At 30.6% G+C, this 19,379-nt stretch overlaps 1 protein-coding gene across 1 annotated transcript in view; it reads right to left on the reverse strand.

Moving 5' to 3' along the window:
• The window catches only part of LOC145318265 (uncharacterized), a 48,471-nt gene extending 30,809 nt beyond the window's left edge, over nucleotides 1-17,662 (reverse strand). Inside the window, exon 1 of the mRNA XM_080159585.1 lies at nucleotides 17,574-17,662. Within this exon, the coding sequence (XP_080015711.1) occupies nucleotides 17,574-17,658 (85 nt within the window). The 5' untranslated portion in view covers nucleotides 17,659-17,662. The remainder of the gene's footprint in view (nucleotides 1-17,573) is intronic.
• Between the last annotated feature and the right edge of the window lie 1,717 nt (nucleotides 17,663-19,379).

A 19,379-nucleotide genomic window follows, 5' to 3' on the forward strand; every position in this document is an offset into this window, starting at 1 on the left:
TTTATAAAAACTCTTCCTATCTTTTCTGTAAAAGATAGGATACCCTAAGAAAAAATAAGGCTTTCCTTATTTTATTTAAATAATAATGAATGAAATTCTTTCTTAGCTAGACAATTTGATACATTTTTTTAACAAAACATATTGTAGATTAAATTTAACTTTACTACAACAGAAAAAAAATAACAATCTATTTGCATGAATTTGTCTATTGGATGTACTCTTTGCATTTTTCCTTTCTTATTAGAGAGTTGCTAAACAAGAATGACAACATCAATAAAAGCAAAGCTCTAAATTTGTAAACAATTATAATGTAAAATTGATTAAATGCAGGATAATGACATACACACATTTTTTAGGAATCATTATTTCAAATATAAGATCAAGATGAATAGGATAACTAAATAATTAAAGTTTTTATAAAAAAAGTTTTAAAAATCAGTATGTTTAAAATGAACATGTGGGCATTTGGATAACGATTATAGAGTTGCTAAATCGTATCTAACTATTACAGGAAACATTATTTGAAATTGATAGGATAATTCTTATATGCCTAAATTAATAATATGAGCTATCAGATACAGATGGACGGACTTACCCTTATTATAGAAAAGCTTTGCTTTTAAAAAGAGAAGTACAAAGTTGCATTTTCTCAATTAAATTTGTTATGTAATTACATTTATGTTCCCAATCTTATTAGTATTGTTATTTTTAAAATTTTAGATTTTAGGAACCTGCCTTAATTGAATAGATATAGGACATTTAGATACACATTTTCTAATGCAGCCAATAGGAAAACAATGTAGCAATAATTCGGCCATATTATTGGTTAAAAATTGTGCAGATTTTTGTACAAAAGTGAGGACGTCAAAATATGTGGGGAAGGGGGGGGGAGGGATGGTTGTTTATCTTCCTAAAAATGCTTTGAAAAAAAATTTTTTTATTACCCTCACAATAAAATCTTTACCAACATTTGATGAAGGGGTAAATAATTTTTAGTAGTGAAGCTACTCTTTAGATCCAAATGTTTGTCTATCGGTCAGTTTGTCCTTCAAAGACAAAAATGTAGAGAATATGATTATCTCATCTCCTATTCAAGATATACAGCAGTAACTTTTTGTCAACACTCTCATATTAAGAAGTATAATTATCTATTAACCCTTACAGATCAGGGGGGGGGGGTCATATTGACCCCCCCCCTCTATTTTTTTCAATGTCATTTTTTTGTAGGTAAGATAGAGAGTTGTGACTTCATGACTTTTTAAGTTTAGTAATTATATGTTGGCAAGAGTTGATCTTATAAGGATATCTAGTCTGTGTCGGTCATGGCGTCCGGTCAAAGTCGGTTAGGTGGCACCAAAGAAGGTGTATTTACTTTTATTTTTATAGCTAGCCGGTGCTTTTAGTAAGTAGTAGATGTAAATTTTTCCATAGAATTCAGATATGCAATCGGTTTTTTTGTAGACCTCTTATTTTTAAAGTAATGTAAGTTTTTTTTTTTAAATTAAGTCGATTTTAAGGTACTAAAATGCAACAAAAAAAAAGAAAGAAAATGGCCATTATGAACAAAAATGGTAAAATCTTTAATTTGACACCTTACTTTTTAAATTCTGTCAGGTAATTATTGAAAAAATCGATTTTTTTAAACCCACAAGAATAAAAACTTTGAACTTAATTTTATCATTACCCAGGCATAAGAAATAGGCGTTATATATACTGTTAGAATGAGAAAAATATTACAAATCCATTCTAAGCAAAATTGAAATAAAAAGTTTACACTATAGTATATAAACTACAATAAAAGGAATTATATAAAAATATTATGTTATATTATACAGGCAACCATCTTATTTCTTATTTTGAGAATAAAAATGGGAAGGGGGTAAAGAGGGGGTAAAGAGGGGATGAAGAAAGTGTTGCTTGTACAAAATAATATATTAGGCCATTTTTTATTTTTTTACTTTTTTTCAATTTTGCTCATAATCATCATCATTGCCTTTTAGTTCTCGGCAGAACGTAGGCCATGCACAATGGTTCTCCAATCTTCCTTTTTTTGGGCACGTTTTGAGGCATTGCTGAAAGATGGAATTTTCTTTTCTTTCAGTTCACTTAAGAGTTCCCTCCTCCAGGTTGTTTTTGGTCTACCTGGTTTCCTCTTTCCTACGTGGGGGTTCCAAGTCAAGGCTTGATTGGTTATATCATCATGCCCTTTCCTTAGTGTGTGCCCCAGCCATCTCCATTTTCTCTGTTTTATTGTCAGTTTAATGTCTGACATATCACTGCGCTCTAGAAGCTCAGCATTTGTGATCTTATTTGGCCAAAAGATCTTGTGGATTCTCCTTAGACATTTATTGACATATGTCTGTAGCTTGGAGACCACTGCTGTGTTTAGGAACCAAGTTTCAGCCCCATACAGCAAAACAGAGAGAACATTTGACTTGAACAATCTTAACTTGGTCTTTATGGAGATGTTGTTGGAATTCCAAATTTTGTTCAGGCTGGCAAAGGCTGTCCTAGATTTGTTAATTCTAGCTTTAACATCTGTTAAAGTGCCTCCAGCTTCATCAATTTTACTTCCAAGATACTCAAAACAATCTACATCCTCAAGAATTTGGTCTCCAATAGTAATTGGTTCTTGGGAATTTGCATTTAATCTGAGTATTTTGGTTTTAGGAACATTTATTTCTAGTCCAATTTTCTTGGAGGTTTCAGCTATCCTGTTAGTCCTTATTTGCATTTGACTTCTATTGCTTGTTAACAAAGCGATATCATCAGCAAAGTCCAGATCTCCTAAATATTTGGGATTGCCAAATAGCTCCCAGCGAATGCCATCATTACTTTCACAATTCTTCATGATCCAGTCAATAGCAAGGAGGAAAAGGAAGGGAGAAAGAAGGCATCCTTGTCTGACGCCTGTTACAATCTCAAAAAAGGTTGATAGTTTACCTTTATACATTACATTTCCACCTCCTTTATGATAGATAGCTTTAATGATATTGATTATCTTTTCTGGAATGCCATAGTGTCGGCAGATTTTCCAGAGAGATCTTCTGTCTAAAGAATCAAATGCTTTTTTGTAGTCAATGAAGTTTACAAAAAGCTCAGAGTTCCATTCCTTGGATTGCTCTATGATGATTCTTAGAGAGGTTATCTGATCAATAGTGGAACGGTTTGGTCTAAATCCAGCCTGATTAGGTCTTAGCTTTTCATTAACCTTCTTCTTTATTCTATTAAGAAGAATCTTACTAAGGATACGGCCAGGTACTGAAAGGAGCATTATCCCTCTGTAGTTTCCACATTGGGTCAAGTCTCCTTTTTTAGCTAGTATTGAGATATGTCCATTCTTCCAGTCCTCTGGGCATAACTCATCATTCCATATCTTTGTGATCAGAGGTAGGAATGCCTCAGCAGATGTATCTAGGTCTGCTTTTATGACCTCAGCTGGGATGTTATCAGGTCCAGCGGCCTTGTTATTTTTCAAACTTTTAATGGCCTCCTTGATTTCCAATAGATTTGGCGCTCGACAGTCAATGTCAAGTGCATCTGAGGGTGGAATCTCAGTTTCTTCCTCTGGAACTGGAAGATTCAGCAGTTCAGTGAAGTGCTCTGCCCATCTATTTAGAATATCTTCATCAGTTTTAAGGAGTGAACCATCCTTGTCCCTGATGTGTGATCCTGATTTGTGTACTTTACCTGCAATGCTCTTAGTAATCTCACAGACATCTTTCATTCTATTTTGATTAGCAGCATTTTCTGCTTGCATAGCAAGGTTTTCCAAGTGTTCTTTTTTGTCAATTCTGACACTTCTTTGCTCATAATGGATTCGTAATATTTTTCTGATTCTAAAGGTATATATGAACCCATATTTTTTATACCTGTGTAATGATAAAATTAAGTTCAAAGTTTTTATTCTCGTGGGTTTAAAAAAATCAATTTTTTCAATAATTACCTGACAAAATTCAAAAAGTAAGGTGTCAAATTAAAGATCTTACTATTTTTGTTCATAATGCCCATTTTCTTCCTTTTATTTTTTGCGTTTTGGTACCTTAAGATCAACTTAATTTTAAAAAAACAAACTTAATTATTTTAAAAATTGCATAACTGAATTCTATGAAAAATTTTACATCTACTACTTAATAAAAGCACCGGCTTATATAAAAATGTATAATTACTAAACTTAAAAAGTCATGATGTAATGAAGGCAAGTGACATTGAAAAAACTAGAGGGGGGCAGCTAATTTAGCCCCCCCCCCCAATCTGTAAGGGTTAATTTCTTATTGCTCTAAGGGAAACATCCATGGTAATTGGAGTGCTTTTTAGCAGGTTTTTGGCTATAGGACTACTTCCTAGAGTATTTAAAGCTAAAGAATCAGGAAAAAATATATCATCTAAAAATTTTGTTGCCCAAATGATTGAATTTAAACAAATACGTCTAAATAATCAAAAGCATTTCAGAAATTTATATCATCTAAACATTTTGTTGCTGAAATTATCAAAATGAAACTTATACAGTTACAAATAAACAAAAGGGTTTGTCTTACACCTCTATATGTATGACAGAATTTGGTGCCAGATAGACCATCTAGATCTTATATATCTATTCATTGGATGTCAAAGCTCTTCCCACCTCTACCTGCTTTCTTTTGAATTAAGAACCCTTAGGCATCGCTAACTTTAATGTAAGCCTACCTTAAAGTTGTACTAAAAAAGCTTACATAAATTTGAAAGTAACCTTTATCAACCGACCCCCCCCCCCCCCCCCCCCCCACCACCACCCTTCCCTATTAATTTCTACCTGCTTTCTTTGCAAAGAAAGGTTTAGGAATCCCTAACTATTTATGTAAAGGTAGCTTAATCCCCTCCCTATTTTCGATGCCCCTACCTTATATGAATCATCCCTTTTGATCCACTTCTCCATCAAAAATCCTAGGGTATCTTATCAAAAAAAAGGTACCTTAACTAATTTTAAAAATAATAAGAAATAAAATTCTTTCTTAGGATGACAATTTGATGTTTTTTCAACAAAACTTTGTGTGGTTTATTTTTAATTTTACTATAATAGAAAAACAAACTATAAGGATAGATCATATAGAACTAAAAGCTACTCTTTGTAATAAACATATAAAATTTGTTAACATGTGGCTCTTTGTAGATTTTAATTTTAACATCTATATAGATGTTCATACATTGTAACAAAAAAGTATCATAGGTTCAACACTTGCCTATTTCTAATATTTGATTATATGTCATGTGTTTTACCTATATTTTACATGGTGCCTTTACCAAGCTAAGAAATCACTCTCTACAAAACGTTTTTTTAACCTTTCTTTATAAATCTAACAACTTTAAAGCTTAGAGGGGTTGTAGCTATTAAGTATAACACAGACAGGACTTGAATAGAAACTACTTAAAAACTAATGAAAGCTATATAATTTTTATGATTTTTTAGCTAAAAGAACAGTTAGCTGTTTTAAATAATAACCTTTAAAAAAATATTCTACCAAGAAAGTACAAAAGTATAGTATAATGAACCAATAGATATAGTAGATCTAGATGGTAAATCGGGCCCAATAAGTTGTGAAACTTAATAAGAAATATCCAAAGAGGTAACTTTATCCCAAGAAAGTTAACTATTTAAAGATGACTTCTTATATATGTTATGTCATATATGCTTTAAATCATGCGAGGGAAGAAATTTTTAACCATATGACCAAAGCAAAGGCTTATCCTATGAAAGACTATTTATAGATGATTCATTTTGCGAATGATATCAAAGGATAATTGCTCTTTCTAACCAAATTTTGTTTACTTTCTAACCAATATATGGTAGATTGATCCTCCCCTGTATTCCTATTGGCTGAATTTGGGAGTATGTATCTAGATTATACCTTTTAATAATTCTTACTTGATAATTTCTTTATTGGTGTTCCTTTATTTCTTCAAATCTTGAATGACAGCTTTAAATGACTTATTTTTGATTACATTTTTTTACGGCAATGCTTCGCCTATCTATTATGAAGTGTTGATTTAGGGAAAAGAGAACACTGAAAACATTTTTTACTGTGCTAAGAAAATTGCTAATAAAACATCACATGTTTTATTTTAATAGAGAAAGAGGGGACAATGGGCTATTTATTACCAGCTTATACCAATAACGAAATTAATTTGAAAAAATCACAAACATTAACACTTGTATAGTGTCAGAACTGAATAATCAGAATATAAATGTATACGAGTCGAAGCAAAATTGTAAGTAAATTTGTTGAAAAACTGCTTGATACAGAATAATGTTTATGGACATACTTACATTTTAAGGACTTGATAGAGTTGCTTTGCTTATAATATTGTTCTTTGTTGTCCCAGGAATCAATATACCAAAAAGCAGATCAAAGGGATAATTAGATCACATAAAAAATTGTTGTTAAAAAAGTAGAAAAATCAACATGTTTAAAATGGACGTACGGACATTCTGGTGATGATTATAGAGTTGCTATGCTTTCTAAATCGTACATAACTACTACAGGAATCATCATGCAAAGTTTGAAATCAATAGGACAATTCTAAAATGCCTAAATTAACAAATAAAAGCTATCTATCTTGGACGAACCGACCCTAATTATAGAAAAGCCTCGCTTTTAAAAATCATCCTGTACAAAACATTTTGAAGCAATTCATATAAATCTAATATCTTTAGAGGGGTAGCCAAAAGATATGGTGTATGTCTGTCTGTGTGTGTAGGACTGGACTAAGAACTACGCATGAAAACAGTTTTTAGTATCTTTAAAAGTTTTTTAAAGCAAGAATAAGTTTCCTTTTTTTTAAATATAACTAATGGCATATAAGAAGCTTCCATGAAAAGAAACCTATTCATTCCAGAAGCTAGCAAGATATTTTAAACATCCTTGATTATATCTCTTTTTTTATGACCATTGTATTTACCTTCACTTTTACTTTATTTCTAAAATAGCAGCTACGCCCCTAGAGGCCTCTAGTGGCTTTTTAGATGTTTTTATTTGTTAAAGTCTCTACATTACTTCTTTATTTTACGATAATTCTCTTTATGTTACAATGAAGTCTCCCATATATTTTAAATATTTCGATTTTTTGTCATTTCTCTTGGGAGGTTGGTTGTACCCTCTCCCAAAATAGTCATAAACCTTCCCAGAAACCATTAGAATCTACATATTAAGGAGAACCCGATCGGTTCAGCGTTTAGCGAGATCCTTTGGTACAGACACACAGACAGACACACAGACAAACAAACATCCTGCAACTTTAGTATACGGATTTTAGCGCATCTGAAGGAACACAAATGAATATATCAATCAGTTAAATGTAGATGAAATCAGGGATCTAAAGGGATAAGACAATAGTAGATAAATTGATACCCCGCCCAAATTGAATTTTGGGATGCCTAGGCAAAATTTTTGAATTTTGATCTACCTCCCCCCCATATAAAAAAGGCTTGGACGTCCTTGTACTGTACAATTAGTGGTTGAAACGGCTGGATATTAAGATTAATGAACATACCAATTAAATTTCGAAAAAAAAGTCCCAAAAGTTATTAAGCTATTGAATAAGAAAACGTTATAATACAAATTTGGGGACTAATGTAATATTTTAGAAAGCCCAATGATCCCTCCCTCCCTGGATTGAATGAGAATTTGTACTTGCTTTCTACCTGACTTAACTAGATAAGATACCTTTTATATGTTAAGTATACCTAAGTAATTTTATGTAACCCTAATTAAATAATTGAAAAATAAAATTAAAAAATATGAAAGATAAGTCTTAATTAGAGTAAAGTTTTTTTCGTCTACATAAATAGAAAAAAAGAATCATTATAAATAACTAAAAGTGTACTCATTGTAATAAAATTTGAATTATAGCTCTTTAAATGTAGAATCAAATAATTACATCTATTTTGTTGTTCATTCATTTTAACGAAAAAAAATAATTTGCAAATGTTTAGCACACCTGCCCATTTCCAATATTTGAATATGATTTGTGTTTTTTATATATATTGGGAAGGTTAATTTACCATATTTTCTACTAAAAAAATCACCCTATAAAAAATATTTTGAAGTAACCATTCTTTATAATTATGAAAATAAAAAAATATCTTTAAAGAGGCCTTAGATGGTTAATTGCTATTATGTATAACACAGATAGGATGTATGTGGCAGAATTAAGAAGGAACCGTGCTCAAAAACTTAAAAAAGATAGAAATATTTTTTAAAAATCTTTAGTTAGAAAAACAATTGGCTGTTTTAAGACATAACCAAAAAGGTACTCGTGTATCAAACCTGATTTTTCTTGACCTAACTTAATGTAACTAAGAACAAAATAGGAACCCCTAGTAAACTTCATAAGGTACCTTAAAGCTTCCCTAAGTCTTACTTAACATTACTACATTTAGGAAAACTTAACAATGACTTAGAAACTTCATAGGGATACTTAACTAAAAGCTTACATAAGCCTGACATAAGAAAATACCATTAGGAACACTTATCTTCGTTCGTGATTCTCACTAATATTTTTTGTATTATACATCAAAGTATTGTAAGATAATGTATATCCTATGTGTTTACAGAATAAAAAAACTATTTTGCCATGTTTTGTACATTCGCCAAAAAATGTAAAAGCCCCCAAGGATGTGAATAAGCTTCTTGTTTGTTTGATTGATTGATTGAACTTGGGTGGGAGGGGAGCTTGGGATATTTCATAGCTCTTGGCAAAAATTGTTATTACAAAAAACTTTTTTATTTAGTGTTAAAAATCCATTTAACATGAAAACAAAACTAAATGCTTTGAATCATGATACCATAAAATGGTTTCATGGGTAATATTACCCAATAATACCCCCCCCCCCAACCAACACAAATAACAACATTTAAAATTGTGTAAGCTTTCTTTTATTTTGGCTGTTATATTTAAGAACATAATTGTCCTTGTTACACTAAAATTAGGTCACCTTTAAGAATCAGGGTCACATAGATTCATAATCAAATATTACATAAGAAAGAGAAAAAAAAACAATTTATTTTTCATATATGCCAAAAGTCATGTTTTTACTTTAATATTGGATAAAATTTGCATTAATAAATTTTGTGGCATGCCAAGACATCAAGATATGCGTGTGTGTGTGATTGTTTGTGTATGTGTGTGTGTGTGTATGTAATTGTGTGTGTGTTTGTGTGTGTGTGTGTGTGGGTATAATCAGTCACAACTATACTTCACCCTTATAGTGAAAGGGCTATGTATCTCTATCTGCCATCTTCTCAGATATCCACAGGGATAAGACAATGGCCGTTAAATTGATGTACATCCACAATGATGAAACACAAAATTATCTCTTCTTTAGAATAAAACTAGTAGTTGAAAAGTTTGAACACTCAACTTAATGAATCAACCAATAAAAATTCACTAAAGTCCCCAAAGTTGTTAAGCCAACAAATAAGAAAACGTTATAATAAAACTTTGGGGACTAGTGTAATAAACAGTCCATTGTCCCCAATATCTCTGTCTCTTAAAGGATTTTTACACGTTAGGTCAATCTTGAAAGGAGCTCTTAAAATATTTTTTGTTGATCTTTGTTGTACATAGGGTTTTACCTGGGACTTTCGCGCAGCGCAACTGAAAATTTCAACACCGAAAATTGATGGTGTTTATGTTTTTTTTTACACTTGTTGACCCTATGATAAATAACCCTTCTCATGACTAATACCACTATAATGGGCCTTTCTTAAAGAATTTAAACTTTTTTTATAAACATTTATAAATATAGGCTAACACACAAATAATTTACAATAGGAGCAAAAGACAGCTTTATAACGCTAAAATCAAACTATTTTGTTTTTGGTATACTCTATAAGTTCCCCTGCAGCAATAAAGATATTCAGGATTCTTTTTTTTACCCATTCTGCAATAATTTGTCAACCTAGAGATACTACAAATATTTTATTATCTTTTTTTTTTACAGAATAAAGAGAATAATGTAGAATATTAAAGAATTTAACATTTACTTCGAAATTTTACCCTATCATATACATATAGTAACAGTAATTTCCAAGATCCTTAGCTTCAGCCAAAAATTCTTACTACTTTATATATAAAGTAATAAGGTTTATTTGTCTGTAGCTTAAGATCGCGATAACAACTTAACTGATTGAGTTCTCCAGTTTAAGGAAGCTTCACATAGGTCTTAGACTATAAATTTTTTAAATTTAGGTTATTGTATAGTTTTAGGCTATTTTTCTGGTTTCTATACCAATTTGACTACAGAGCTTGTAGGTGCTAGGGGCGCAGCCACTAGTATTTTACAAAGTTCTTCAAATTCATTCAAAATTTTTAGAACAGCTAGGTCAAAATATTAATTCGCCCCTCTTGGGGGTCTTTAATAAATTTAGGTTTTGTAATTTGAATTTAAAAGAATAAGTGGATTAGAAAACTTTGGAAGATAAACTAAAAAGATAAAACAATTTTTTATCAAAAAATTATGAAACGTATTTCTAAAAAATAATAAAACTCCTATCCTTTATATTCCTGTTTTTATCTATGTTAAAAAGGGTGAAGGAAGCATTAGGAACATTTTCATTTTTGTTTGAAATAGACCCCTTTCAAATATCTCATTTGAATATTAAATTAATTATTTAAATTAGCTTTTTTGATATCATACTTACTTTTTTACACCTCCCGTTACCTTATGCTTTAAACTAACAAAAAGATAAAAATTTCAAAACTAACATTTAACTATAATACTGTATTATGCCAAAGTTGCCAACTCTTTAAGATTCAAAATACTCTCCAACAAGTGTCGTGCAATCAAATGGACCCTCCTCCCCAACTTAAAATAGTCTGATGGTTTGGCCCTTTTTTTGAGGGTAGTAAAATAAAATATATCATAAGTAAACATTATTATTATCCTCCCACATTTATGGAAATATTATTCCTTACTCTGACCCCTCTTGTAATAAATAAAAATATAAGTATAATATTTATATTTACATATATGTTGGGTATGGTATTAAAAATAGATTCTGTACTTATGCACTGCAATACAAAAACTTCATGTCAAAGTTGAATATTTTAATCTTTCAAAAAGAAACTTTTCCTTTAAGGATTAGATCGCTAAAGTAGCAAGAAAAATTCATCAGATTTTGCACTTTTTAAATTAAAATCATTCAATTTGTTAATATGCATAATAAATATGATAATTGAATGTATTTTGATGAAAAGCGATGAGTACATTATCTTGTCCATCTGTCTGTTCGACTATGGTAAACGTTATATTCGCATTTTAAAAATTTTTGCCTATAAAAATGACGTTATAAATGGAATACCATTATTCAATTGAAATGTATACTGGCCTGTCATTGGTAATTTGTTCTGTGTATTGGCCTATCCTTGGTCATTTGTATTGTATGACGAGAGCTTCATTTTTTCTCCCAGTTTTCGCTTCTTATGGATACAATCATCTTTGTATTTCAATATTTCATTTCCACAATTTCTTGATGAACAAGGATGGCAACATCAAAATTCATAAAGTCAACCAGTCAGACAAACAAACATTTCAATTATTGAGTGACAGCCATTGGAAAAAAATTAAATGATTTGTTTTAGGAATCTGGAAATTATTTTTTCAATGTATTTACAACATGCTTCATAAAAAAGTTCGTAGGTTTTAGTGCTTATTGGACTTCAAAATAGCTGTAAGAAAAATAATATTGTGGCTTATCAGCTCAGGAATCCATAATCCAATATTGTTCCATATCTTAAGATGTACTTTAATGTTACATAATTTATTATGAATAGTTTGAAATCGCTCGGACAATTCTAATATTCTAAATTATTAGCTTTAAGTTAAGGACATACAGACTAACCCTAATTTTCAGAAAACTTTGCTTTTTAAAAATGCGTTTGTAAAAATCCACAGGTTTTTGATTTATTTGTTTTGTGTGTGTTTTTATTTGCTTTTTTATTTGTTTGTTGTATAAAACACATCTATTCTGTAATTAGGTTAGGTCGGTCCGACCCTCTGAAAAAAAAAAGATTCCTTTTCACAAGTTTAAAAATTTTATTGTTTCGATTATTTTCAATCTAGAATATTGTTACTGGGTTGTTTAAAGATATAAAAAAGACATTTTAAATAAGGCTGTCTTAAATATAGAGTCCGTTAGTTTTTTTTTGTTGCATCATGCATTTGACCATAACTCTGTCAAAAATGATTCAAAACAGGCCTTTTTCGACATACAGTTACAGTTTCTTTACAAGCCCAAATCATTTTTGAAATATATTTCTATTTCATGAAAAAATAAAGAAAACACTAAAAAATGGACGTAAGCTTTTACATGAATGGATACAATAAAATCATTTGAAGTACCTTGGACTTTTTAAAACGAAGAAGCCACTATCACCGCAATTATTTGTAAAATCGCGTTTATTATTAGAACACAATTTTCCTTGTTTTGTATGTTTGTTTATTTGTTTGTGTGTGTGTATGACTGTGTGTAAATGTAAAATTATTAGTTTTGTGAAAGTTCGTGATGTAAATACTTTGTAAATAAATGACAAAGGTGAACCAATGTCATAAATACACATTACATTTACAAATAGTATTTCCTTTATATTTATTTCAGGACAGAAGCATGCATTTCTTCGAGCCGCTAATCTTTGAAAGCACTATTCTACGACATTTGGAAAGCTATAATACTAAGTATTCTGATGTTTGCCTGTCCGTTAATACAACTGTTCATCCAATAAATATATGAATATAGATGTATAACCTAAACAACTGCCTGGCCCAAGTGCAGTGGACCTTTTATTATATATTAACAAAGACCCAATTGAAAGACACGTTGATAGAGTTACATATAGCTCGTGCCCTTACTATTTTACTTTTATGTTCATCCCTTAAGATCTCGGCCGCCACTGCACTGTTGAAATGAAGATGGTGTGGCTTTTAGGATATTATTTTGTATATGTTCTATATTTCATTCATTCATCATAAAAGAATGAATTTTTAAAAGGGTTATTGAAAACATTATGATTTTATAGTCTTTTCCCCTTTCTCTCCTTATTTCTTTGTACCTTTTTTTTGTAAATTAATTCTTTTGAACAACCCACAAAAATGCAATGAAACTATGGGTAGGATGAAATTTTTCTTGTTAGTTGAAAACAGCGAAAAACCTATTTTTGCACACAATAAGTTTTGTTTAAAATTGTGAATAAAAATCTTAGCTTTCGGTGAAATTTTTAAAATTATTTAATTACAGAACCACTAGAAATATAAAGAGAAGATTTTTCAAGAAATGTATACATTTTTCTTTTTCAAAATATGATGAAAATTATGCTAAACCGATATTTGTAAATTTTGTATATTTATGGTTTTAGCCAAGCATTTGATGGCGGATCATAGTTACTACCAGCTAAATATGAAAATAAATATTTGGTTTTCTTAACAGGGGGCTAACACTTTATTTTAGGGAAAATAAGATATTTTAACATCCCAAATGTTTATATATGTATACTAAGATATATAAGTTTTCCGGGATTTTAAAGTTAGGGGGAGATTTGAAATCTGCATCAAATTTTGAGGATTTTTTTATAAAATTCGTTTTTTTCTATAATTCTTTATCTAAAAGCGGAAATGCAATTTAAGTTAATTAATTTTGGCATCTGTGATTGGTGGATTCAAAAAATCTGCGCTCTGATTGGATGGCGTACATCATTCAACCATTTAGAGCGCATGTAGTTTAAAATCCACCTATCCTATTGGTCAAAATTAATTAACTTAAAATGCATTTCCGCTTTTAGATAAAGAATTATACAAAAAACGAATTTTATAAAAAATCCTTAAAATTTGATGCAGAGTTCAAATCTCCCCCTAACATTAAAATTCCGGAAAACTTATATATCTTAATGTATACCTTTTATTTTTTATAGTTCTGTGTATGTATGTAAATTTTTTTTGTGAGCGTTTTGTGTATTTATGTGTGTGAGTGTAAGCTGCAAAACAAATCCTGCATTTATGACATGAATAAATTTAACAACTTTCTTATTTTTATTGTCTTTTTTACCTTTTTTAAGGGAGGCTTTTTCTTTGCGATATTCCGTAAATTTGAATGCAAGCTTTCGGTCAAATGCGCTTATTAGGTCAAACTGTTCTTAATTATACGTTTAATTATACTGTGCGTTTCGTCACAATTAATAACAATTTGACCTAATAAGCGCATTCGTACCCAACTTTATGAAAAATCACGAAAAAAATGCCCTTTTATATTGGAAAAAAAGCTAGATTAAAAAAATTGTGAAACACACTTGGAAGGAATTAGGTAAGCAATTTTAGATAATTTTTCATCGATGGACGAACAGACGGTCATCTTAATACTTTATATAAATAATTTGATTGTGAGGATGCAGTATCGACGAACTAGAATGTTTACTAGGGATACCAGGTATACATAAATGGAATGTATAAATAACCCCCCCCCCCTTCACCTCCCTCTCTTAACATTTTAAAGCTACACTTTGGGACTTTAGATTAAAATGTCCTGCAAAAACCAACACATTAAAACCTTTTTTCTACATAATTTCTCCAAAATTATTATAAATTCTGCCTAACCCTGCAGGGAAATAGCCCTACGCATGGATCATGGAATCACTTATTGGTCAGTTTATTCATCCAGGAGGTGGGGAGGGGATTGGATAAACGGGGTGGATGGGGGATCATTATTTTAGCCAGCTACAAGTTTTATTTTATTATAGTACATATTAATCTGGTGTAAGATCCAAGTAATAATAAATCAATTGCCCTAAGTATCTAATCCTGATAATATCTACATAAAACCTGACATTAACTAACAGATGCTAATAAGCGCAAGGGTCAGACCAATTTGTTAAAAGATTAATCTTGGAACCATTATTTTCATCTTAGCATCCTATAAAGTTTTTCTATGTTGCCTTTTAAGATCACAATATTAACAGAACTATTTGAGTTTTTCCATTTTAGAAAGCTTCACATATATCAATACTCTCCCTCCTCTAGAGCCCAAAGGCGCAGCCTCTAAAGTAGTAAGATTTTTTTGTTTGAAGTTTAAAATTTCAATAACTACTGAACCGATTGAGGTCTTCATATTAGAGAAGCTTTACATAGGTCCTGGTTTGGTTTTAAACCATTATATTTTTAAAATTTAGCCATAGGATGATTTTAGGCATTATGCTCATCCCTACCACTTCGAATACAGAGCCCCTAGATACTACGGGCACAGCCGCTAGTTATTAAATTATATATAACTGGTCCAAGAATTAGATATTTAAGTTAAATAATTTTTAATATTTCATTGACCTATCCCTATATTTCCTACCCTAAACTGTTTAGTTTGCATGGTGCGTATCCGTCGTTGCTGCAACACAAAATGCTGCAGAACAAAAATTTATATAATTCTTTAACATCTTATATACGAATTAATCTAATTCTCAGGTTTATATGAAAACAAAAATTGGCAAAAACTACAAGTAAGGAAAAATTTGCTTTAATGAAGTTAATTAGCAGGGAGAAAGGGGAGAATGGACTGTTTATCTCACTAGTCCCCAAAGTTTTAAAATAACTTTTCTTATTCGTTCACTTTAAAACGTGGGGGCCCTTATAAGATTATGATTAGTTGTTTCTTTAAATTGAGTGTCCAAACGTTTGAACCACTAATTGTAATCTACAGAATGGTTAATTTTTTGTATCATCATCGGGAATGTACAATGTACATTAATTTATCGGCCAATGTTTTTATCCCTTTAGATTCAAGGAAGTTGGCTTAAATAATTCTTCTATTTAAATTCAGGGATCATACATTACAAATTTATTCAGTTTAAATATCTTAGTTCTGTATGAAACACTTTAAAGAAGATCCACATTAATGCATAACTGTTGTTTTTGAAATGTCTTTGATTAAAAGACTCTATAAAATACATGTTTCATTAACATTTAGATTTTGGTAGGGTATGGAATAAAAGTTGGTTGAACAAAGAGGTTTGCGATCACAGGTAAATTGAGTGTTCAATTTGTGTGTGGATTCCTTGGATAGAGGACTTTCTTGAGTTTAGGTAAAGTTGTATAAAACAAAGAGATTTTTAAAGCTAAATCATAAACAAAACATTTATAATCATTTTTGCGGCTATTTACCTAAATACTTTTTAAACTTTTAAACATTCTCTGACTATTGGGTACACTATAACAAATCACACTAAATAAAGTTACCTTACAAATTAAAATGTTTAATACTTTAGTTTTAAATTTTGTACAATTTCACTAAATGTTTATTCCTTAGGGTGACAGTTACCCAGTAGTCTGAGAAGTAAGCAAGTTTGAAAAGTCCAAGGGAAAACAAACACTAAAATGCTTCTATTTGAAGACTATCAGCTAGCAGTTCAAGTGAGATTTTAAATTTTTTTTTAATTTTTAGAATCTGTTCCACCCCCTACAAAATAGCTTTAAACCACCGCAGGAACATTATCTATATTCCCTGAAGAGCGAACCCCAATCGGTTCAGCGGATACTGATATCTTAAGCTTTAGACAGACGGACAGACATCATTCTACTTTGTATTATAGATAAGATGTTTGTTTTTGTTTATTTTAGGAAATAATAAATTTATGAAAAAAATAAACCTTTTGAGAAAAAACTATCAACTTTAAAGTATGTACTGTACAAAATCTAACCCTAAATGTGCTTGTCATCAAGGTCTAGACGACAATGACAGGGAGGAAGGGAACATTGACTGTATATTACAGTAGTCTCCAAAATCTAATAATAACGTTTTATTATTCGTTGGCTTAACAACATTGGGGACTTTGATTGGTTGGTTTATTTAATTAAGTGTTCAAACGTTTCAACAACTAATTTTAATCTACAGAAGGGGTAATTATGTGTATCATACTTGGGGATGTACATGAATTTATCGGCCATTGTATTATCCCTTTAAATCCCTGCTCTAATGTACCTTGTTTCTCCCCCTTCTACAACTCTAAATGTTTTATATACAATTCTAACAAATTTAATTAAAATATAAAAGGTTGTGTAATCCTGTATAATTAAAAGGATAAAAATGAATGTATAGATTATATTATCTACAAAATATATTTTCCAGTATGGCTTAGACACCGATTAATATCCACTGGCTTAGAACCGGTTCTAAGCCATACTAAAAAAATCATGTACAGTATAGAATTACAAACAATGTTCTACGAATTTTTAAATTAATACCGGTGTTGCTAGCCCAGGCCTTTTAATTTTTCGTTTTAATATCCACGAAAAGATGTCTATAATACGATGCAATAAATAACTATTATAGTTTCTACACTAAGCGTTGTGCTTGGGACTTTCAACGTTCAAATCGTTATTAGGCAGGTTAGAATCATCGTCCGATCGATTTCAAACAAAGCATCAGGATTCCTATACCAATTGGTTGTTTTAGTATACAAAATGTCATTTCAATTTAAATGTGAGAGGGTTTCTTTGCTCGTCAGGTAAATTTATGGGAAACCTTCGGCCGTTTCCGATATCTTACGCAGCAAACACTTACTTGGAACAGTAACTTTGTACAGCTTGAGAGTTCCTAATTCTGGGATAAAACAAGAGTAAACCAGAAGCACACCAACCAACAGCATTTTTTTATCTGAAATAATTTATAAACAATAATATTCTATAATGACAAGGACAAGTATGGTATTTAGCCATAGGTATACCTATCTAACCCTATTCCGGATAGGTAGGGGGGTTTAAAGCCCTCCCTCCTTTCAAATAAGTTTTAAATTGTACAGTTACTACATTTTCTGACTTTTCAGATTTCACACATATACAGCTTTCGCTGATTTTTTAATGATACATCCATGTAAAAAAAGATTCAGTTAGAAATCATTGTCAACCCAATTTGAAAAGAAAAAGTCTACTTTATCATACAGAAATATTTTTCAAGTAAAAATCAATTCCATCTGAAATAACAAAAGTATATGACAAAACATTCTTTACAAGTAAAACAGTCAAACTTAACTGAGATAACAAATAGTTTTTACATCCATGTATGTATGTCCAGGTACATTTTTAAAGGTGCCTAAAATCCCTTTCGTTATGTCCCTTTTTTGTAACTTTAAATATAAAGGAATCATCTTACTTAAGCAGGTAATAACAGGTATAGCACACACCAGAAGTATCTAGCACCTAGTACCTTGAGAAAAACAGGATTGATCTTATAAGTCACATAAACCCCAACCCAACCCTTTTCGGAATAGAGTTGGGACAAAAGACTGGTGTACTAAAGACTAATCCTTGCTTATACACTAAAAAGCGCCAGCAAAACATCCTAAACTTTATAATTACAAACAGATTTTTTTTCTAAAAATGTTAATAAAACAATGATTAATCTTTATAGATTGCTAATTGTCCATGATAACTAGAGCAGAATATGTTTACGTCTTCAGTCTGTTTCATAAAAAACCAAGTACAAAAAGGAGGTCCAAAATATTTAAACAAGATAAAGAAAAGTATATCCACAATAAAAGTTAGAAGTCTGTGTATGTAATAAATAGAACTATATAAAATCCCATTTCTAGTACAGATTAATTTATTTACAGACAGGTAGACATACAGACAAAAAAGTCTTAGAATAGTTGCTCGGATTTCAGGAGACTGTCTTAAATAGCAGTCGAGAAAATCTGAATTTCTGCATAGAATCTATATTGCCTTTTTTATACAATTTTTTTTCAAAAATCTTTTTTTTTATATACATGTAAGTAGACTCTTTTATAGAGTAGCTACGCAATTAAAAACAATATATATTTTCTAAAAATTAATATCCTCTTGACCGAGTTTTTTAAAAGAGCACTTTTTACCAAAATATTATGGTAAATAACATCAATTAGCAGAGAACAGGGGAATTCTAGTGTTTATGCGAGGATAATAGAAAAACATTTAATTATGTTCCTGGTCAGGAAATCTTGTTTATAAATGATTTATATTTTTTTGCAGCCAAGATTCTCTGTAATACTCTGTCTGTTTGTCCGTCTGTACGTCAATCTGTGCTAGTATTTCAATCCTGGTTTTAGAGTTTACTGTTTAACACGGTTAATTGTTTGTGAAATATTTATAAATACGAGGGAGGAAGGGGACTTTGAGCTGCTAATTACACTAGTCCCCGTAGATTTATAGTAACACTAATTGTTATCTACACATGGGGTAAAATTGTTTATCGTCATTGGGGATTTACACCATCTTATCGGCCATTATCTTATCCTTATAGATCCCTGAAAAATACACAGTACAAATATTCAATAAATATACTTATCTAGCTGATCATATAAATCCAAATAGATAATATATAGACATAAAAATG

The sequence above is a fragment of the Acartia tonsa genome, chromosome 4 (assembly GCF_053477335.1).
Source record: "Acartia tonsa isolate MP-2025a chromosome 4, ASM5347733v1, whole genome shotgun sequence".
In the NCBI taxonomy this organism is placed as follows: domain Eukaryota; kingdom Metazoa; phylum Arthropoda; class Copepoda; order Calanoida; family Acartiidae; genus Acartia; species Acartia tonsa.